Below are 24,258 nucleotides of genomic sequence, written 5' to 3'. Positions count from 1 at the left end.
ATATGAGAGATCCTGTTTTCCTCCTCCTTTGACTTGCACATGCATGGAAGTACCACGTGTTCCTATCACCAAATTTAAACCAATTCCTCTTGGCCCTCTGTTTCCACTTGACATCTTCTTTTTCTAATAGCTAATCCACTTCCCCTTTTAATCTCCTTATTTCCCAACTCCTGTTTCCATCCTCCTCCTCCTGTAGCCCCTTCAGTATTTCAATTTTTTCCCTCAACTCCCCTTCTTCTCTTTTATGTTTTAGTCTCCCCCAACCCTGCAAAGCAACCCACACTTAGTTAGAGCCTTCTTAACTTTCTCTAAAGAAGAAACTCCCTCTCTAGCCCTACTCCAATCCCCCCTTATCACCTCCTCACATTCCTTATCTCTGGTCTAGCTAGCTTTAAAATGAAACATTCTCTCCTTAGGGCCAGCTAACATGTTTGAATACAGTTGCATCACTAGTGGTTTGTGGTCTAAACACCTAGCAGGTAGCACCTCAACCTTTACCTCCCTATACAACTCTTTCCACTTGTTGTTAGCTAGATATCTTTCTAGCCTTTCCTTGACAGAAGTACCATATGTATGCCCATTTCTCCATGTGTATCTGTCATCACTATAATCCAGATTAAACAACCCATTCTCCTCCATAGCCCTCCTGAACAACCTCATTTGCCCCTCATCCCTTGGGCTACCTCCCCATTTCTCAGACTCACAAGCTATTTCATTAAAATCACCTACCACACACCATGGAACTTGCTCTTCTAGTTTCAAAAGCTGCAACAAGTCCCAAGAAGATTTCATCTTTGCTGTTTCAGGGTGGCCATAGAAGCCAGTGAACAGCCACCTCTCTTTCAGCTCAACATCTAAGACCCAAGCACTAACATGCCATCTGGAGCAATTCACAATCTCCACTTCCATCTCATCATTCCACAACAAAGTCAATCCCCCTACCTTTCCCATAGAATCTACAACAAAACACTACTCGAAGCCAACTCTCGTTCAAATTCCTTCAACATTTTTTGTAACAATCATGGTCTCAATGAGAAACATGACTCTGGGCCTCTTATTCTTTGCTATAGAGCAAAGGTCCTGAACTGTCTAAGGGTTCCCAAGCCCTTAGTAGTTCCAACATAGGACACTCATTAGGATAGGTGGGGCTGTTGCACAGCCACCACCTCAACATTGTAAAGTTCAACAGCCTCTAGCTCATCTCCCCTCTTCACTTTATTTGCCTTTATCTTAGTGACTTGCCCACCCTCTCTTCTCTTTTAAATAGCTCGTCCCCCTTCATTCCATCCCTCTTTTTATTTCCCCCTTACCCTCCTCTTCCACCTCTTCTCCTTTCCAAGAGTATTACCTCTTCCCTCCTCTTCAGTGATTAAATTTGCAAACCCAGTGATGCCTCCTCCCTCTCGCTCCTTACCATCCCTCCCCTCATCCCCCACATAGGTTTCCCCAGCAACCTCTTTCAATATCATTGTCCCATTTTCTTCCCTATCAATAGATTCTTCACTCACCTCCACTATCTCTTCCTTTTTTTCCTCTCAATTTCCACACCTTGCTCACTTTGTTGTTTCTCCCTACTCCTTTCTTCTTAGGCAAACGCCCTCCACCCCCTGAAGTTAACTTGAGGACCCCTACTTGCTCTAAGCCAAGAGCTAAACTGATTCTTTTTCTCCCCATCTAGGTACTATGGTAAGACTTCCCCTACACATCCCTCCTCCCCATGAAGAATGCATCCACACTTGAAGCACAGTTTGGGAAGCTTTTCATAAGTGAAAGATACCCATAATTTCTTCTCATCCACCTCTATAGTCCTACCTCTCACCATATTCTCAAATCTATCTCCACCTTAACCCGTAAATAACTTCCCCAACCAAGATCATCCTTAAGGGCATCCACCTCTTCAACTCTCCCAAGGGAATTCCCAATTTCCTCTCCCATAGCATACGTCATGCATGATAAAGGCAAATTGTGCATATGCACCCACATAGACACGAGATCAAAATTGATTTGAGATGGTTGGGTTAAACCATCAAATGATTTGAGATACAATAATGAATTGGTTCGGTATCAGTTCTTAAATTTTCAAAGTCGATGTATACTGATGTACAAAAGTAGACCGAACTAGACTTGTTACAACCTTATATATACATTGTCCACGATAAAGTTAACTGGATCCAACCCATTAAAAACTTATCACTAATAGTAATGGAAGAGAACACACAGTGACTCCAAAGGTTCTCTCTTAAGGGAGGTATTATCTTCAACCTTCTGAGGTTTCAACTTTCTCCATTGTATTGAAAAATACCTTGAGGCATGAGAGATATATAAAATTGCCTATCATAGTGCAATCCGCCCCCAAACAACTCGTAGACGTAGGCATTATGCCAAACAACGTAAATTTCTTTGTCTCTCTATTGATTCTCGTACTCCTATTTGCTATTTATTTTTATGGATGAACAAAAAAAACACTTTATCGACGCCCAAACTGTCATCGTGCGCCAGGAATGACTCTTTCCTCTATTTCTACTTGTTGTGCAAATTTATGCATTAACTCTCCACATCGGACTACCAAGAGGCTAGCAGAAAGGACTCCAAGGTTCTACACTCTTGTGGTGACCATGAGCAGACAAAGTCACTACTGGCCACCACCTGACCCGACTACATCTTATGTTGTCGGCGGGTGGTGCCCTGCCCGACCACAGAGGCTTTGCTCGCCACCATTATCATTGCACATCATAGGACTTGCTCGAAACCGTTGTTTTGGATTTCTCTCTCAGTCCTCTCTCTCTCTCTCTCTGTATGCCATGCCATTGCCACCGCAACTAGTGTGCTTCATCATCATTCCAAGTCCACACGTCTCATCACCCTTTACAATTACGCCATTGTACTACTCCGATGTCATTGTTTCTAGCTCTTGGAGTAAAATAGCCACCACTGAACAATCGAAAAACTCCTAGACTTAACCATTCTAGAGTTTATATTTGGTTGGAACATGCAGTATGTGGTTTTAGTAATTGTTTGATTTTATGTTCAAGAATCAAGATGGTATATGGTGTTATTAGACCAATTGTGAGTTGATTTCCTTGAAGTTGTTTTAAATGGATTAGGCACAAAGAGGATAAGTTATTATTGGTTAGTTATCATAGGTTTGTAGAAAACTTGAAAGGAGACTTTGGGTGTGCTTCCAAAGATGGAATCATGGGTTTGCTAAAGTTAAAATGAATTAAGATTGATTTTTTTAGAAAACTTGCGTGTTTTTGTTGAGAAAAGCACCTCGGTCATTCTTCAAATGAGAATTTGGGTGTGCCTCCAAAGATGGAATCATGGGTTTGCTAAAGTTAAAATTGAGATTGATTTTTTTAGAAAACCCGCATGTTTTTGTTGTGAAAATCACCTCGATCATTCTTCTGCAGTATTTTTTGTATTGAATATTGTATTGGGTATTTTTTTTGTCATAAATAGTGTAGACTTGAGCTATTTTTAAGTGATCATATATTCATAAGAAATGATATTTACACTCACAGAGTGCGCAAACATTGTGCACACATTTTTAAAAAAAAATGAGTAAATATGAGATCTATATAAAAAATTAATTTTTTAATATTAGACTCCACTTTTTTTTTAAAATAAGTGTGTGGTACCTGCACAACTCATACTGTATCTAGCATTACTCGTCATGAGCATAAGGTGTGGCAACTGATTAATGGAATTAGTGTTATAAAATTATGACTATTAGGAATTGATTACTAATACTATTGTATTACTAGCCCCGCCACACGTGTAAAACTATGGTTACCGTTATTGATATTGTTATAACTTATATATTAGGGTAAATTTTACAGAGCTACACTGTTAATTTTTCTATTTATTGTTGCATTGTTTATAAACTACTGGCTCATGTTCTGTATATTAGTATTGGTTCACTGCTTACTAACTCGGTAGACTCACCTCACCAATTTATTTGCTATCTTTTTCAAATGTCATTGACGATCATGCAGAAATACAATGAAACTGGATGAGAGTACTAAGGAAAATGGCAAATGACATAAATAGATTAGTATGATTGAAGAGAGTTATTTTTTAGTGTTTAGTTCATTTTCTTCATGAAGAATTCTCCAGACAATTGATATTGGAGAATTTTGTATTTAAGTTATTATTTTTATTGATTTTAGTTGAAAGGGTTTACCCTCGGCACAAGACATGACAATTAACATACGAACAAAAATACTAATTTTTGTTAGTGTGTTGAGTTGAGATGAAATAAGATGAGAGTTAAAAATTGACTAATATATTATTAAAATATAAGTTTTTAATATTTTTTTATTTTGAGATTTGAAAAAGTTAAATTGTTTATTATATTTTTTTTGAAAGTTTAGAAAATTGATTAGATGAAATGAAATGAGGTGAGTTGAAATGATTTATGAATCTAAACAAGGCCAAAAGGTCCCAAAATATAGCTCTAGGGGTGACAATTTGTATTTTTTTGTCACATCAAGTCATGAGTACTATACTATATAGGTCAAACCAAATACGACCTATTTAACTAAATGGATTAAACTCAACTAATTTAAATAATGAATGATATGACACGACCTACTTAACTCATTTAATAATTATGGACATGACCAATTTAACTTGTTTCAACTCGTTTAACCTATTTAATCTGTTCTACTCGTTTCATATTATATTTCATATATAATACAAGTATAACTATGTAAAATCATTCACAATTACAACTATATAATAATAAAATATTTTATTATCAATACCCAAACCAATAATATATAAGAAATTTAATATTTTTACAAAATAAGAAATTATATATTAACAAAAAAGGCTCGATCGTTTGAGATATTAAGTAGTTAAATAATAATAATAATAATAATAATAATAATATATCTCAATAACAAAAAAATGCATATAAAACTAAACATTTATAAAATTTAAAAATAGAATTTATTCGCGTTATATGGTTGATAGTAGATTTTGTGGGTTAACCCGCAATTAACTTGTATATTAATTATATATCTTATCCGGCCAACGTATTTTAATCTAAACTTGTTAATTTTGTGTCATATTCATTTCAAATTTATGGATTATGTCATGTATTGTTATCCCTAATAGGTTTATCATATGTGTCTTGCTGCTTTGTCCAAAATGACACCCAAAAGTCGATGTGATTTGACTATGCCTGGAAGAGAATTTTAGGGCAGGTTTGGGGCTAGATATGAGACATAAAATTCTCATATGATCTCATCTTATTCACAAACATAATTCAAATATAAAATTTTTCAAACTAATCATTACAAAATTTTCAAACTAATCATTAAATTTTTCAAACTTTCAAATAAAATAAAATTCCAAAATTTTCAAATTCTTAAACAAAAATAATATTATAAAACTATATTCTTACAATATTTTAATTTTATAATATTTTTTATTCAACTTTTTCTCTCTCATTTCATAAAATCTAAAAAATACTCAACTCAAACTATCTCACTACTATTCATAAACTATATTACTATTATTTACAAAATCTCATCTCATCTCACTCTTCAAACCTACCCTTAAGCTCTGTTTAGATTCCAATGTGGTCTCATCTCATCTCAACATTAAAACACCACAAATACAAACATTTTTTAATTTTGAATGTTCAATTTTTTTAATCTAATTATTACAACTTTTCAAAACTTTTAAATAAAACACAAAAAATTTTCAACTTTTTCTAAAACAATAATAATATTAAAAAATTGTATTCTAACAATATTTTAACTTTATAATATTTTTATTTAATTTTTTTTTCTCATTTCCTTAAACCTCACAAAACATCTAAACTCAAACCATTCCACTACTATTCACAAATTATTTCAATAATATTCATAAATTTCTAATCTATTCTCATTTTAACATCCAAACAAGAGCCTTGTACATCTGATTGGTTGTAGCTAATTTTCTCAATTTCAGCTGAATTAGATTTGAGGCAAGTTTGATGTTGTACATGAGGTTTTCCTAAAGAGAAATGATATTTGCAGTAGTGATTGTGCAAAAGGCGTGCAGTTGCTTTGAAAAAAATGAATTAATATGGGACCCACATGAAAAAAAAAACTAACTTTTTAATCGTAGATCCCACTATTTTTCAAAACGATTGCGTGGTATTTATAATTCTACAACTATATATATTATTACTATTTCCTAAATTAGTTTCCATCTTTTAGTTCGAGGTTCTCGTTGCGTTAAACTTGGATATGTTTTGTCGGGCTAACCATTTCTATGCACTTAATCGAGGGTTTTATGCTTGAGGTATTATACAAGACCATTTAAATTTGTGGGCTTGAACTTTGGTCATGATCCAATCAAACAAAAGTTAGTCAAATTTTTGGGGGGCCGAATAACCAACCACGAGCAATTTGGTTGTTGAATTGATTTGAAATCGATTCAATCTAATATTCAAACACATAATTTTTAAAGTTAGGTTTAGGTGTTGAGAAATATTAAGATATGTTGTAAATAATAATAAAAATATAAGTAAAAAGTAATAATAGAATAGTTACTAGTAGTAAAAAGTAATGAATAGTAATAAAAAGAGAGTGAAAAGTAATAATAAAGTAATTAATAGTAGCTGAGTATATTGAAAAGTGTTTAAATATTCTTAACACCTAAGCACAGTTTTAAATTAGTAAATTCATCTCAATTTAAAATATCTTGATACGTGAAATTCATAATTTTTTTTAATTTTTTATAAATAATATTAAACTCATCTTAATATTCAAAATATATTTCAATCTATTATTATTTATAAAAAATTGAATTCAGTTTAACTTAGCTCAAACGAATTAAAAAGTGGCAAGTCTTGCGACACATTCAATAGGAAGACCATAATAAGCATGTGATGAGAGGACAATACTTACTGGTCATGGTTTGGGAAAGAGAAGGCAAAGCATTCCCCGCTGAGACTGGGCGAATTAAACGGCACTCCCGAATTCTTGATCGATTTTAATACGAAGCTGGAAAGTGCAGTTGTAGACAGACACAGCTGCGTCGCTATCATTTACGTCAATTTCTTGCCAATATTTAAATAAATAAAAAGAAAAACTATCAAAACATCTCTTTTATATGACCACGAACTGTTCTGCTCTTGCCGTTTTATTCGCCCTCCATTACTTACAACTTACAAGCCGACTGTTCTTCTCTTACCCAATGCGCGTATGATTGATATATATAAATATATATATATATATATATAGTTGTGGATATAGTCACGAGGTGCATAAATACTACATAAGTTTTTTGAAAAAAATAAGTCTATTATTAAAAAATTAATTTTTTCTACATAGATGTCATATTTACTCACTTTTTTAATAAAATAAAATATGTAACTTACGCACTCTACATCTATAAATATCATTTTTTATATTTATATATTAAAAGGTGTGAGCATCAGATGAGTTGTCTTGTCATTGACTCATTGAGTTAAGGAGTGTAATCGATCTGGTTCAGTTTGATTTTAGACATATTTTAAAATTGAACTGATATACATCAGTTTTAAAATTTGAATAAATGATATTGTACCAGTTATATCCCTAAACTGGTACTTCTAATTTTACCGATTCGGATCTAATTTTTCCGATATATTATATATAGTATATAACAATATAGTCATAATATATTATATTATAATTGTATTAAAGATTATAATGATATATTATAATATATAATATAGTAATATATTATAATATAATTTAATATATAGTGATATTGTATTAGTATAACTACTAATACTATAGACTATAGTGATAATATATAGTTATTTATATATGATTTTAAAATTTAGTGTTATTTTAATTAGTAATTTAGCGTATAATACAATATTATTTTATATATAATTATATATATTAGATATAAAAATTATATATAATATAATCACTCATATAAAAAATATTTTATATAATATAAAAAGTTAAAATATATATTTATATAAACTGATCCGGTTTAGTATTAGAGAAAAAAAAATCAATACAGGACTAAAAGTTTTGAAAAAGATAAAATTAATACCAGATCAAACCGATTTAGAACCAAACCGAATTCACCGGATTGGCTCGGTTTACCAGTTTACTGATTTCTAATTTTTTTAGAATCGATCTCCTTTACCAAACCCCCCACCCTCCCCCCAAATGCCATTTGGGTCACAGGCCAAGGAGAGTTGAGTCTACTTTCCATGCTTTGTATTAATTAAACGTTTGATATTGCGTGCATTCCGTCAATTGTATATATAATTATTCCCAATGAGACGGGGCGAATTAAACGGCTTTTGCAACGAATTTTTGAATAACTGGACGACCCACTACTCCGACAAGGATATAATTTGTCTTTGCTAGTAAAGGTCAAAGTCTTGGGACCACAAAGTAATACGAGCTCCCTATAAATAATGCTTAGCCATGATATAGGAATCAGATCATTCTCCATTTCAGTTCTTAACTGAGACAACACATGAAGAGAGAATAGGAGGAAATGGATAGCAGCAGCAGCAACTCCGAGTACAATCTGAGGTTAGTGATCCACATTTCTTGCTCATCATTTCTACTTAAATTACAACAGTGCTTGGTTTTGGTGTTTCAAATTGAAATTTCTCTTCACATGCTTTTGTTAGATCTCTATTAATCATATATTTTTGGTAAAGAGACAGTATGTAATATATCATATTTTCTTCATAAATAATTGTCATGTCTTAAATGTAGATATAATCTACGATATTCAAACTATATAACTTCTTTAGAACGTACTCTCTCAATAGTAATATCTTTAGAATTCTCATATCTATGAACTTTAGTAAATATTTTCATGATCTCCACTTTTCTATGTATGGGCATATATGGATAGGGATAGCACCATGGGCCTCTAAGGATTGGTTTCATTCGTGGGCCGACTAAAACTTTACGACTACATACATATTTTCTTGTTTTAAAAGTTGAAGCTTTGATATTGAATCTGTATTTATAGTATTATTTTTATCTCTTCTATTTATAGTATTATTTTTATCTCTTCTACTTATTTTATTTAAAATAAGATTTATTCAATTTCATGTTTTTCTCTTTTATTTGTTTGCTAGTGCAAGAGAGCAAGACGAGATTGATTATGATTATACCGCCGTATTCATCAAAATTATCAACAAGCTAGTTAAGGTGCTGCTTAACCTTCTACAAGTGATGTACTCATCCAATTCTTCGTTGAACATGGTCAACGTTATAATCATCATAGTGTTCATTCCAATATCATTTGCTTACATGGCTGTAACAGAGGTGATAACCCAAGTTCCAAACACACGCTACCGTCATGTGATTGGACCCGTCATTTATGTTTTAGGCATCCTAACTTGTGTCTTACTACTATTGATCATCTATCTATCACAAGCTTAGATCTAGGGCTTGCATGGAGAAGGGGTTTGTGAAGTGAAGATTCAAGACAGAGGAAAGAACAGGAAGATCTAAGTATGCGTGGGCTAACTCTTGTTAGTTGGTCATCAGAGTTAAATTTATGTTGCATCTGCTTGTTATATGGGTTGGACTTTATGGGCTTTATGGGCCCATGCCTTAATCCTTGTTTTATTTGATTTAGTATGTTGTTTCGTATGGGCTGGGAGCTTGTTTCGTGGGGCCTAGTTTGCATTACTTACGGAGGTGTGTTTTATTTGCTTTGGAGTAATTTTATTTAGGTTTGTACTGGAACTATCCCATGGCCTCAATTGCTTAGTACTTTCTATTATAATTTGTATTAAATATATAATATTGTAACGGTATTGTGGAATGTTATAAAACTTTTCTAATTTCCTCTCTTATTTTCTTTTTCTTCTTCATACGGAGGTGTTACTCTCGAAGTGAGCCATTGCCTAGGTATTTCATTAAACAGTTGGGGTGCCTTACACTTTCCAACCTTTTTGTTGTTCATTTCACATCCATGTTGCGCCTTCCTATTCATAATATCGATATGGTTATTACACCGCTCGCATCAAAAGATTTTGGAGTTCTTTGGTGATGGAATATACATTATACGTCGATCAGCGGAGAAGTAAACCATTGAGCATTTTAGTGGAAACACAATGAATAATGCTCCAGCAACACCAATATAAAATGTCTGATCAACACAACGCATTTCTATAAATTGTTGTACGGGAAAGTGAATCAAGACCTCTCTTTGACCTGTGGCAAAAATAAGCATCCAAAGTTCGAACCCACCCACCCATTTTCATTGCCTACGTGATAAAGAGAGAGAAGGAAATCACCTCTGCTTGGTAGAAGTGTTGTATCTCTTTTTAAATTGTTCAAATGAATAAATTATAGTTCCCATCTCTTTATTGTCTCGCCACAACACACAAAATAAAATGGATTTAATAAAAGTACAAGTATTTCTTATTGAAAATAGGAATTGAGAAAATGTTTTGTACAATAATTCTAGCGCTTAAAAAATTAGATAAATATAAAATTTACATAAAAAAATATATTTTTAAATAATTAGTCCCTTTTTTTTTTCTTAAAATACACATAATTTACATACCTTAAAATTATATTTAACGTTACTCTTACGATAAAAAAAGTTTCAATAGATGCACTCATTGGTAGTAGTGGCGGACCCAAGTTGGGCTGAAATCTGTATAGATGTTTTGTTTTGTTGGTGTAAATGTTGGGTAGCAGTTGGTGGAAATGTTTTGTTTATGAACTGGTTGCTAGCTTCTGTATCGTGGGTATCGTGGAATTCTTACTCTAATATCAAGTTATGTTTAATTGTTCCCAGTTGGGTCACAACAGCAGTTTGTATCAAAATTTACTATATAATCATATCTTAATTAAATTATTAATTAATATATGAAGTGTATTTGTAAAATACTAAAAAATAAATAAATAAGTATTATTAAAATATATAATATTATATTATTATTTTGACTTTGAGATGACTGGACCAATATGGATCACTATTTCTATTGGTTTGGATTTTAACTAAAAGCTCTAGTTTTAATCAAAATTTAGACTATAGCCATTGTCAATGCTCTAAATTGCTAGGAAACAACTAATCTACAGTGGATTTTTGCTAGAGATCAATCATTGTAGTAAGGAAAATACTAAGGCCACTGCTGGTTGCTCCCACTGGGGGCCACTGCTAGCCAATTTTTTTTTAATTTTTTTTCTTAATGATTAAGAAAAAAATTTTAATATTAATATAAATTTTTTATATTTTTTTAAAATATTTAAAACTATTAAAACATGATTTGAAAAAAAAAACTTTTTTTTAAGCCTAACGGTGGCCCAACGGGAGCCACCAACGGTAAGTGTAGCATTGTCCTAGTAGCTAACTCACACCTCACACCTTATGTGGAATTTTCCTTTTTTTTTTTTTAATTCCTTAATGCTACTCTACCAGATAAACTGTCTTCTCACAGACCTTGCATTTTTGTTGGGTGCCAGTGAAAGACATACCGGATCTAGCTCTTCTCAAAATGCTAAAATTATTGCCAAATCCAAGGAAATAGATCGGTTCCTCTCCGACACCAATTGAACCAACCAATATAGAGGATCTTTAATACCATTTCAACTAACCAAGATCTCAAACTCTCAAAAAGCCACCTGGTCTTGCCATGAAATCTTCTTTTTCCCTGCCCGATTGGATTCATTTATGATGTTCCTACAAATCGATAACTTCATATCATTGTGCTACTCTCACTTCCACCACTAAATAATTTTTTTCTTGTCTTCTTAATTCTTGATGGCTCAAAATGGTAGGCAGTTCCTACTCTGTCTGCAAATAGCAAAATCAACAAGAACAAATGCAAACCACCTTGCGTACATGTTGATAGCACGTAAACCACAACCCCTCGCGTCAAGCACAGCACCTCTACAAGCTGCCAACCACCACAAGTGTTGCATCATTCATCCCTCAACATCACTACCTCGAGCTGCATCTACTCACCAGAAAGTAAGTCTCCACCATTAGGCTTTGCCTAGTTGACTTCCAACATCATTATCTCCAGCCACGCATTGCACCCACAACCACCGTTACTTGTCCCCATCAAAGCTCAGGCACCCAGTCGTGCAATTTTCTTTCTAGCAACAAACTTATCTACCCAAAGAAATGCAAACATATATTTAAGCACATGAGAGATTTAATAAGATCTGATTTCTTGGGAGATTAAGTTTACCTCGAAAAATAAAGCAATTGTGGATCTGAGAGCTTTATGGAATTGGGCTCGATCTAAAAGCTAAGAAGTTCAGAAATGGGGATTGAACACAAAGGGTCATAAACGTTTTATGCAACAAAGTGGAAAATACAGATAAGTTAGTAGAGAAGAGAAAAAGGGAGCGAATTGAACGAGGAGGGGTTGGTTGGCACAAAGGGTGTAGGGGTGTGGAGTTTGGCACAGTGATTGATGAGAAGATTATTTCCCTTTCCCTTTGGGCGACTTTTGACTCTTGTCCCCTCTCTCTCTCGCCAATTCACTTGTGACTGAAAGATAATTCACTTTTTCTTTTTCGAGTTTTGCTATATACAAGCACAGTCGCGTGCTAATTTGTGTACCAATATTGATTCATTCATACTTAAAATTTAAATTAACATTGTTTTCAATAAAATTTACTTTTTGACCAATCACATCACATTGGTGCACAGATTAGTGCACAATTGTGCTTGCAACTATATTTTTCCTTCTTTTTCACACCTTTTTTTTTTATCAATTCTGCTACAGGCAAGCACATTGCGTACCGCTGCGCACCAAATGCTGACATGGCACGTTGTTTAAAAAAAAAGATGAAAAGTTGAGAAAAATGAGGGAAAGACGAAACAGAGGTCTGGTGACACCATTTTCATTTCTCTTCGAGTTATTCCTCCCCTCTGTGGCGATCACCTCCTCCGCGACCACCTTCACAGATCTTCTCGCCATTTTCATCTCTGCTCAGCCACTCGTCTCTCACTTTCTCTATCTGCAGCTGCTTGTTTGCATTCATCTATTTCTAAAGCACTACAGAACTCGCCCTGTTCAGCTTGAAACTTATATTAAAGTATAAGGTAGTCTCAGTAGGAGAATCACACCCAACATACCATTTTCAATTGTAAAAATCATCTTGCAGAAAAGGTATTTGCTTTCACATTATTTGTTTTATTGTTCAGCTAAAAAAAAATATAGCTTTTCATCATTTTTCCTGAAGATAAACGGGATGATGTTTTCTCTATCCTCCATTGACTAGAAAAGTGTTATTCTAGGTTGGAAGCCGTCTTCGTATAGACATACACTTTGGAACGATGTACAGTGTCATCCCTTACCTTTTGCCATTGCCACCTCTGCCACCTCTCAACCACGCCACTACTGTAACATCAATAAAACCCAATAATAATATTTTTTTAACTATTAGTTCGTTATTCTATTATTTGGTGCAATTTTTTGCAAGATGGATGGTGGTGGGCAGAACAATATTTGGTATCGTATGGAAAATTTTCTACTTTTAGAATCAAGGAGTTGACATTTTTGGATTAGAGTGTGATTAATTGATTGACATCTATTTACCAACTGCTTTAAAGCATAGATTTGCTTCCTGTGTTTCTGAGTTCAGTTTTTTATCCCAAAGAGTTTAATTGATTCATAACAGGTCACCTACATAAATTTTTTATTCGAAAAATTATTTAATGATACACAGAAACTCACCAATTAGTACCTTTGAGACAAGATTACACTGGCATACACTAGGTATTACACTGTCTCACCATTCCAATTGCTTGCTTACATTTTAGCTTAAAAGTATTTTTTGGTCGGTGAGAATGGCCTCTTTACATTAACTCATTTTCTCACAGCTTACCAACCGTACAGAATCATGTCAAAATAATCTGGTACAAGTCCATTTTTGCTGAACTCAGGAAAGGAAAAATAATAAAGAGGAAAATAACAGATACCCAAGAGTCTTGCAACTACACACTACTTATGCCATCTACTGTTATCATCTTGGCCAGTTGTGTAGGACGTCAGTTACATCTCATTTTCATGAGAACTTTCTTCAAAAGTAGTAATTCTTCCTTTCTCTATTATCAGAGTTTGTATAAATGGTCTTTCATTGTTTGCTGCAATAGCAGCAAAATCTTTAGCTCCATCCAAATATTAGGTAGTTATTTAATTACTCCTTTAGTCAAACATACTAAAAACATGAACACAATTTTTAATTCATGGTTTACGTTTAACTGGAGGAAGATTGTGTGTTGCCCAAGGAGGTAGTGAATGTCACCCAATGAGGTAGAGATGATATATTGGGTGGTCAAAAAGAAGGCTGTATAAAAGCAATGTCTATATAGAATAAACCTGCACAACATTTATTTTCTAACACTATTTTCAAGGATTGGAAATCAATACCTTTGCAGTAAAATAGCTTTAGCTTTCAGGTTAAAGGTGCTAAATGGATTAAATCTGAAGAGCCCTCATTTAAATGTCCAGTTCGATAACCCCTAAAACTAGAAAGAGCATTAATCTATGTTGGCATTATTTTAGATATTTATAAGTTGTTATGTAATTGAAAGATGCTTTATATAACTTAGTTCAATATGACAATATATCTGGGTTGAAGTTGGATTTGTTTTAAATTATATATTTGATTTGTTTTGATGGTGTAAGATGATTTTTAAATGTTCTAAAATATTTTGCAAATGGATAAAGGTAAGGAGCGTGCATCTCCTATAACATCTCCTACCGCAGATCTATCAGCAAATCCATCAATCCAGGTATTCATTAATTAAAGTTAAAATTAAGTTTTTAAAAATTTTCATGATTGGTTTTGTACTGTAGGTGATACCAAGACCATTTTATCCATTTGGATCAATGCTGCCTACTGCAAATCCATCAACCAATCTAGCAACCCAGGTGAAGTGAATATTAATGAAGTTCATTTGATTTTTCTAATACCGGTATAGGTTGTGTTGCTTGTTTTCTAAATTAATTTTTCCTTATTTCTCATGTAAAAAAGAACATATTGAAAAAATCAATTGACGTCATTAATATTAGTACATCTTTATTTCATAATTATTATTGTTTTATGGCATTAGGTGATACCAATACCATGTTATCCGGATTTAACAAATTATATGCATGGTTGCCATCTACCAATGCCACATGCATGGTATCTACCATTTGTTCCTCGTCCTGATGCCAACCCATTTACATGGACTAATGAGGTGATAAATTCGTTCATTAAATTGGCTTTAATTTTTATTCAGATGAGTAATCGATTTAGAACATTATTTGGGTGTAAACTGTAGGGAAATCTGTTGCCCCCATTTCAGTCATCAATTAACCCTTCGATGGAAGTACACTCCGCAAGTTCAAGCCATGTGGATGAAATTCAAGAGGTCACACCTGACTCTACTCCCTCTGTTCAATACATTGTTGAATCCAAAGAGAATATTGGGTCTGGGCCACAAAATACCGGGCATACTGAGGGGGTCGATATCATTCAGAGCCGAAGGTGGGGATGGTGTTTAAAGATGAAGAGGAGTTAAATTGTTATTATAAAAGATATGGGCAAGAATGTGGTTTTGGGATAATGACACAAATGAGTTATAGGTTTGAGGATAGGAGCATCAGATATGTCACATTGGGTTATGCTTGTGGTGGGAAGGCACGAAACCGAACGTCAAATGTCGCAAGGCCACGTCCGACATCAAAGACAGATTATAAAGCAAGGATAAATGCTATGTTCATTGATGGGGTGTTGAAGGTGTCAACTGTTAACAATTCTCATAATCACGGCCTGAGTCCACAAAAGGCAAGGTTTTTTCGCTGCAATAGGGAAGTAAGCGAGTCTGTTAAAAGAGTGTTAGATACAAATGATCAGGCTGAGATCAGAATGAACAAGAGTTTTGCCGCTCTTGTTCAAGAAGCAGGTGGGTTTGAGAACTTGTTATTCAATAAAAAAGACTATTGTAATTACATTGATAAGGCACGCCACCTTCGACTTGGGAAAGGTGGCGCTGGAGCCCTCCGTGAGTATTTTGCTAGGATGCAATACAAGAATGATGGTTTTTTTCACTAATAGATATGGATGATGACAGGCGGTTGAGGAATGTTTTCTGGGCGGAGGCAAAAAGTAGGGCATCCTACAAATATTTTGGAGATATCATTACACTCGACACCACATATTTGACAAACAGATATGGAATGCCGTTTGCACCATTTGTTGGTGTAAACCACCATAGCCAGTCAATTTTTTTGGGGCCAAGCTTGATTTCTAGTGAGGATACAGAGACATTCACCTGGTTGTTTCAAACGTGGTTGAATTGTATGGATGGTGACGCTCCAAAGGCTATTATCACTGATCAAGATAGGGCCATGAAAAATACAATTGCGCTTGTCTTTCCAAATAGTTGGCACAGATTTTGCTTATGGCACATATTGAAAAAATTAACTGAGAAGTTAGGTTCACATGGTGCTTAGAAAACTGCGTTGAAAAGTCAGTTGTTAAATTGTGTGTATGACTCGCACACAATAGAGGAGTTTAAGAGATCTTGGGCAGTGATAATTGATACGTACAACTTGCAGGAGAATGCTTGGTTGCAGAGTTTATACGTTGAGCGTACGTATTGGGCACCAGTATTCATGAAAGAAGTATTTTGGACTGTAATGAGTACAACCCAACGAAGCGAGAGCATGGATGCTTTTTTTTATGGGTATGTGCATGCTAAGACAAACTTAAAAGAATTTGTTGATCAATTCGATAATGCGTTGAGAAAGAAGATTGAGAATGAAAATGCAGCGGACTTCCACTCCTTTAACACCGCAATTCCAGTCATCTCTCCCTCTCCACTTGAGAAGACATTTCAGAACATACACACTTGTAATAAATTTAGAGAAGTCTAGAAAGAAGTAATGGGGATGCTTGCAAGTCTTCCAACTCTACACTAGAAGGATGGTGTAATTGCTACGTACAATGTAAAAGATGAAGTGGATATTGATGATTTCATCAAGGAGGTGGCCCATACGGTGTACTTTAATGAGGTCTAATGTATGGTGAAGCAATAAATAAAATATAAACAAAATATGAAATAATATAAACAAAATATATAATATGAAATATATAATATAAACAATAAATATAAAGAGTAAGGGTAAGAGAGAAGCAAACTCAGTATGTTAACGAGGTTCGGCCCCACTGCCTACGTCCTCGCCTCAAGCTACCCCTTGAGGATTCCCAAATTCACTATTCAACCTCTTTCAGGTGGAGATAGAAACCTATTACACCTTTGAACAACACCGCTACAAAGGATCCGTGTAGAACACCCTCTACACTTGCAATCACCTTACACGTGGTGATTGAACTATTCCCCGTGTAGAATACTTTCTACACGCACAATGGTTATACACACCCTTTTTCTGATACAAAAGCTGATAGTGGGTAGGTTATCAGAAAATACTTCTCAATGAGTGAAATAAGAATAATACAGCGCAAACTATATCTCTCAAAATGAACAATAATTAAGGCTCAATGCTTAGAGAAGAGAGAATGAAAACTTTGAATGAATGTTGTATGCTCTTGGTGTTGTGAATGTGAAGCTCTCAAATGATCTATTTATAGGCATATGAGACTTCATATTCAAATTTAAAAAGATTCACATGTCAAAGACAACATCATTCACTTTTTCAAAAAATTCAAATAAAAGGTTCTTCTTTTTCAATTGTCAAAGACAACATCATTCACTTTTTCAAAAAAATCAAATCTAATATTTTACTTTTGGCATATGATAAAATGAGCACACTTTCCTTTTCAAAAATTTCAAACCTAATCTTTTATTTTTTTTATATGACAAAATGAGCACACTTTACTTTTCAAATTTTTTAAACAAAATCATCTACCTTTTGTATAAGCCTAAAAAAGTATCAATCACTTTTGAAAATATTCAAATAAAACATGCACATGTAAAAGATGACAATCAATCATTTTTAATATTTTCAAAGTTCAACCCTTTAATCAAGGCATGCACATGCAAAAGATGACAATTAATCATCTTTCAAAATTTTCAAATTTAATTTTCAAAAATATTCATGCACATGTGGAAAATGTATTTTAATGCTTTATGATAAAATATTAATTTTGAGCATTAATCCTAATTTCAAATTTTAAGAGATTTACAACATTACTCTATGACTTTAATGTGAACTTGTTTCCTTCTTGCTCATGCTTGGTTCTTTGATGTGCTTGATTCCATTGTGTGAACAACTTGAGCTTGAAACTCCTTTATTCTTTGAATTCATTTGTTATCATCAAAATCCATGTGTAGATTTATAATCACATGAAACTTGAAATCTTGGGTTCAACAATTTCTCCCTTTTTGATGATGACAAATACTTGATAGAACTTGAAACCTGTATTAATATTTAAGCTCCTCCTGAAAATATGCGTTAGTTTTTCAAGCAAAAGTATAAATATAATTCCAAGCATATATAACAAGTTTAGTAATTTAAACAATGTTAATGTTCTAGTTTAAAACTTTTTCCCTTTTTGGCATCATTAAAAAGGATCGGCAGCAAGTAAATGGACTGAAGAAAACGATGCGTTTAATAGTCACTGTAGATAGTTGAAAAAAGGAGCCATCCGTGACCCGACAAATGCTGCAAAGTCTTGAGGCCTAACTCTATGAATTTAGTGCGGCTGGAGATTTAAACAATCGCCTGATATTGTTGACAAATGTGATTGAAGGCTCTGAGTTGTTATAAAAAAATGATCATTTTCATCTATCGGATGCAAAAAAAAAAAATCGCTTCTTGACCTGAGTTCTGTTTTTCCACAACGATAGAATGGCTGAGCAATTCTCTTCCACTAATGTTCCATACTTGAATCAGGAACCCTTGACACATCAATCATCAATCTTCTCTCCTGAGGCCGTCAATACCATGATAGGAGCAGTGAACCGTTTTTCTAGTAAGGCTGATTCTGAGATTATTGCAGAATCAAGAATGCTCAGTAGTTAATATGCTGCCTTTGTTACGATCATGTCTCGGAAGTTAATGGCGAGGGTGAGTGAGATTGATCATCTTAACATACAAATATTTGAATTACGACAGAAGCTTGCTAACAAAGATAGTGAGAATCAAAGGCTAAAGTAAGAAAACCAAGAGTTGAAAAAATTTACATATTGGTATGCTCATGATCTGCAACCAAGAATAGAGGAGCTGGAACGAGAAATGGTTCAGATACAAGGTCAACATCGGCAGATAACAGCAGAGGTTCATCGTTTACTAGAAAAATAGGGACAATCTACTGTTAATCTCGCTGGCTTAGTAAGAAAACTTTTGACAATGTGTGTCCAGCATATCTTGTATTTCTTTTGACTAAATAAGATTTGAAGAGACAATAGTTTGTCTTATTCTTTATGTATCTCTATAAAATCAATCCTGAAGTTCATCCAATCCGCATCAAGTTTTTATCTCATCTCTATAACTCATCTGCATTCCTTCAACATTCTCGTTTTAAGCCTTCTATTTTTTTCTCAATGGCTCATTCTTCTAACATTTCTCTAAATCCATCCATGAGACATTTTACATCTCAACCTTCTGTCCTTTCTGCAGCTGCCATTGGTGCCATGTTGTAGCAGGAAAATAATAATCTGACTAATAAGTCAGATTCTGATGCTATTTATGACTTGGTGAGTCTTGGGACTCGCTACTCTTCCTCTATTGTTGCCTTTTCTCAGCGGCTACAAGCCAAAAATCATGAAGTTGAAAAGCTCAAAGAACAAATTGTTGTACTTCAACGAATTGTTCAAGAGTCTCACACAAGGGAATGAATCATTCGGCAGAAGAATAAACAGTTAAAATCTTTATTAGATTCTTCATTCTGCTTGCCGGTTCCCATGGATAAGAATGACATGATATTGTATGAAGAGAATGAGCGTCTCAAACATGAGGCTAAAAATCTCAAGTTTATATAAAAGAATTTAAAAAATCTATCTCTATTTTTATTGATTCTAGTCTATCTTTTAAGAGATATTCATAGCATGCATCATTCCTATTTCTCTTCTGATCATACATAATCTATCTTCTGGTAAAGGCTTTGTGAAAATATCTGCTAACTGATCGTGTGTGTTTGTGAATTCTAGTACTATATCGCCTTTCTGCACAAGATCTCGAAGAAAATGATATCTTATTTCAATATGCTTAGTTCTAAAATGTTGTATTGGGTTCTTTGAAAGATTTATAGCACTTGTATTATCACATTTGATTGGAATGTGATTATACTTGAGTTTAAAATCTTCAAGTTGTTGTTTCATGTAGAGAACTTGAGCACAATAACTACCTGCAACAACATATTCTGCCTCAGCAGTAGATAGTGCAACAGAATTTTATTTTTTTACTAAACCAGGAAACTAATGCATGACCTAAGAAATGGCATGCTCCACTAGTGCTTTTTCGATCTATTTTTCAGCCAGCATAATCTGCATCTGTGTAGCTAATTAGATCGAAAGATGAATGTTTAGGGTACCATAACCCTAGGTTAATTGTACCACTAAGATATTTAAGAATACGCTTAACTGCAATTAAATATGATTCTTTTGGAGATGATTGAAAGCGTGCACATAAGCACACACTAAACATAATATATGGTCTACTAGCTGTTAAATATAATAAGCTACCAATCATACCTCGATATATCTTCGAGTCAACTGGTTTACTGGATTCATCTTTATCAAATTTAGTTGATGGGCTCATTGGTGTTCCAATTTTCTTAGCATTTTCCATCCCAAACTTTTTCAGTAATTCCTTAATATATTTTGATTGATTGATAAATGTCCCACTTTTTGCTTGCTTAATTTGCAATCCGAGAAAGAATGTAAGTTCTCCCATCATGCTCATATCAAATTCTTCCTGCATAGTCTTAGCAAAAACTTGACACATATTTTCATTAGTAACACCGAATATTATATCATCAACATAAATCTGAATCAAAAGAAAATCATCATTTTCAAATTTAATGAAAAGAGTTGTGTCGATTTTTTCTCTTGAAAAACCTTTTTCAATCAAGAAACCACTGAATCTTTCGTACCAAGGTCTAGGAGCTTGTTTAAGTCCATATAGTGCTTTTGTGAGTTTGAAAACATGATTTGGGAAAATATGATTTTCAAAACCTGGAGGTTGCTCAACATATACCTCTTCATTTATAAAACCATTTAAGAAAGCACTTTTAACATCCATTTGAAAAAGTTTGAAATCTTTATAACAAGCATATGCAAGTAGCATTCGAATAGCTTCTAATCTAGCGACTGGTGCATATGTCTCATCATAATCAATTCATTCTTCTTGATTAAAACCTTGAGCTACAAGTCGAGCCTTATTTCTAGTAATGACTTCGGACTCATCTTTCTTATTTCTAAAAACCCATTTTGTTCCAATAATAGTATGATTTTTGGGTCTAGGAATAAGTGTCCAAACATCATTTCTTTCAAATTGATTCAACTCTTCTTGCATAGCTAGAATCCAAGATTCATCAAGAAGTGCGTCATTAATATTTTTGGGTTCAATTTGAGATAGAAAAGCAGTATGATTGCAAATATTTCTAAGAGATGATCGAGTACTTACACCTTGTGAAGGTTCTCCTAAAATTTGTTCCACTGGATGATCTTTCACAAATTTTCACTATTTGGTTGCATCTTGTATTAAATTTTGATGATCTTTCCTTATGGCTCCATGTTGAACTTCCTCTATTGTTTTCTCTTTGTTGAGATTGAGACTTTCTGTGTTATTTATACCTCCTGTTTCTTCATCAATAGATTTCTTGGAGAGTGGAGAATTAGATTCATCAAATACTACATGCATAGATTCTTGTACAGTCAAAGTCTTTTTATTGAATACTCTATAAGCTTTACTATTAGTAGAATACCCGAGAAAGATACCTTCATCAGATTTTGCATCAAACTTGCCTAAATTATCCCTGTCATTCAAAATAAAACATTTGCATCCAAATACATGAAAGTAACCAATGTTGGGCTTTTTCTCATTCCAAATCTCATAGGGGGTTTTATCTAACTTAAACCTTAGCATAACTCTATTTATAACATAACATGCAGTACTTACGGCTTCGGCCCAAAAATAACTAGGCAAGTTGTTCTCATTGAGCATTGTTCTTGCCATCTCTTGAAGAGATCTATTTTTCCTCTCAACTACCCCATTTTGTTGAGAAGTTTGAGGAGCAGAAAAATTATACACAAAACTATTTTCATCACAAAAAGTTTCAATATTTTTATTAACAAACTCTTTTCCCCTATCACTTCGGATACTTGAAATAGTATAACCCTTTTCATTTTGAATTCCCTTGCATAACTTGGTAAAGGCTGGTAAAGGCATTATGTGCCTCATCTTTATGAGCAAGAAAGATGACCCAAGTATATCTAGAGAAATTATCGACAATAACAAATGCATAATATTTTCCTCCTAGACTTGCAACTCTATTTGGTCCAAAAAGATCCATGTGTATTAGTTGCAATGGTCTAGTAGTGAAAATATATTTCTTAGTTTTAAAAGAAGTTTTTATTTGTTTACTAAATTGACATGCATCACAAATTTTGTCTTTAAGAAATTTTTTTTTTGGTAAACCTCTCACAAGATCATTTTTTGAAAGTTTGGAAATAAGTTCCATATTGACATGACCTAATCTTCTATGCCATAGCCAACTAGTTTCATTTTGAGCTGAAAAGCAAATAGCATCTTGTGAGGTAATTTCTTCAAAATCGATTATATAAACATTGTTACTTCTAAAAGCAATAAAACAAATATTACAATCATGATCATTCAAAATAATGCATTTATCCATTTTGAAAGTAACTGTAAATCTTTTATCACATAATTGGCTTATACTCAAAAGATTATGTTTTAGACCTTCAACAAGTAGAACATCTTCAATTATGAGAGAAGATTCATTACCAATTTTTACCTATTCCCACGATCTTCCCTTTCGAGTTGTCTCCAAATGTCACGTGTCCTTCTTCTTTAGATCTAAGATTAAAGAACTCAGTCTTGTCTCCCGTCATGTGTCTTGAACATCCACTATCTAAAAACCATTTATTTTTGCTTGTGGATGACTTCATGCATACCTATAAAAATAATTAAAATGATTTTTCTTGGTACCCAAGTTCTTTGGGTCCTTTATTTATTAGTATTAGAAGAAACAAGATTTTTAGGTACCCATATGGCCCTAATAGTCATTGTATGATTTTTTCGAATAGGACAAGTATAATAATTATGACAATTTCTATTACAAAAATTACAAATAGCATGTGACATATATGAAAACTTGAATGATTATAATAATATCCTTTTTTGACAAAATTATTTTTATGAAAAGAATTTTGAATATTAGTCTTTGATGTAGAATGATTATCAAAGAAATTTTTATAAGATTTGTATTTTTGTTGTGGCATATATCTCAAACCTGCCTTGTCAAAAACACATCTTTGACTACCAAGAAATTTTTCAAAATTTCTTTTTCCATTCGTAAAGTTTTCAACAATATTTTCTAAATCGGTTTTCTTCTTATTCAATTCAAGATTTTCATCTTTCAAAATGATACTTTCTTTTCTTAAAATTTCAATTTCGTTTGTTAAAGAAGAATTTTTCTTTTTCAAAGCAGTATACTTGATACCCAATTTTTCAAATTCCTTATAAACCTCTTCTAAAATATTTTGCAATTCTTCATATGAAGGATTTTCAATATTATCAAGATTTGTTACCTCAATGTCATCTTTAGCCATAAGACAAAGATTTGCTGATTCTTCATTGCTTGCTTCACTATCTGAGCTACTTGAATCATCATCCCATGTAGCTTTCATTGCTTTCTTGCCCTTGTTTCGATCTTTCTTTAGCAAAGGACATTCTGGCTTGATATGACCAGGTTTATTGCATTTATAACAAATTAAAGTGTCATTTTTACCTGAATCTTTCTTGGAAAACTTTTTGAAGGATTTCCTCGGAGGAGTTCTATTTTTCTTCAAGAACCTCTGAATTCTTCTTGTTATCATCGCAACTTCTTTATCTTTATCGTCATTTTCCTTATCTTCATCACTTTCACTTTCATGAGAAACAACTTTAAGTGCTAAGCTCTTCTTTGGCTTTCCTTCTTCTTCTCCTATTTTCAATGTGTACTCATGGGTGATAAGTGACCTGATGAGTTCATTGATTTCGAGCTTCTTGAGGTCTCTAACTTCAAGAATCGCTGTAAATTTTGATTCCCAACGTTTTGGTAAAGAGTTGAGAATTTT

The 24,258-nt window shown here is 33.4% G+C and overlaps 1 protein-coding gene across 1 annotated transcript; it reads left to right on the top strand.

Annotated features, from left to right (window-relative positions):
• The first annotated feature begins 8,405 nt into the window (after nucleotides 1-8,405).
• On the top strand, nucleotides 8,406-9,827 carry LOC122308908. Its single transcript, XM_043122183.1, has 2 exons — nucleotides 8,406-8,543; nucleotides 9,104-9,827. Exons 1-2 carry the CDS (start codon nucleotides 8,506-8,508, stop codon nucleotides 9,408-9,410), a joined length of 345 nt encoding a protein of 114 aa, XP_042978117.1. The 5' UTR covers nucleotides 8,406-8,505; the 3' UTR covers nucleotides 9,411-9,827.
• The last annotated feature ends 14,431 nt before the right edge of the window (nucleotides 9,828-24,258 follow it).

This window comes from Carya illinoinensis, chromosome 5 (genome assembly GCF_018687715.1).
Source record: "Carya illinoinensis cultivar Pawnee chromosome 5, C.illinoinensisPawnee_v1, whole genome shotgun sequence".
In the NCBI taxonomy this organism is placed as follows: Eukaryota; Viridiplantae; Streptophyta; class Magnoliopsida; order Fagales; family Juglandaceae; genus Carya; species Carya illinoinensis.
This window is presented reverse-complemented; position numbering and strand designations above follow the sequence as displayed.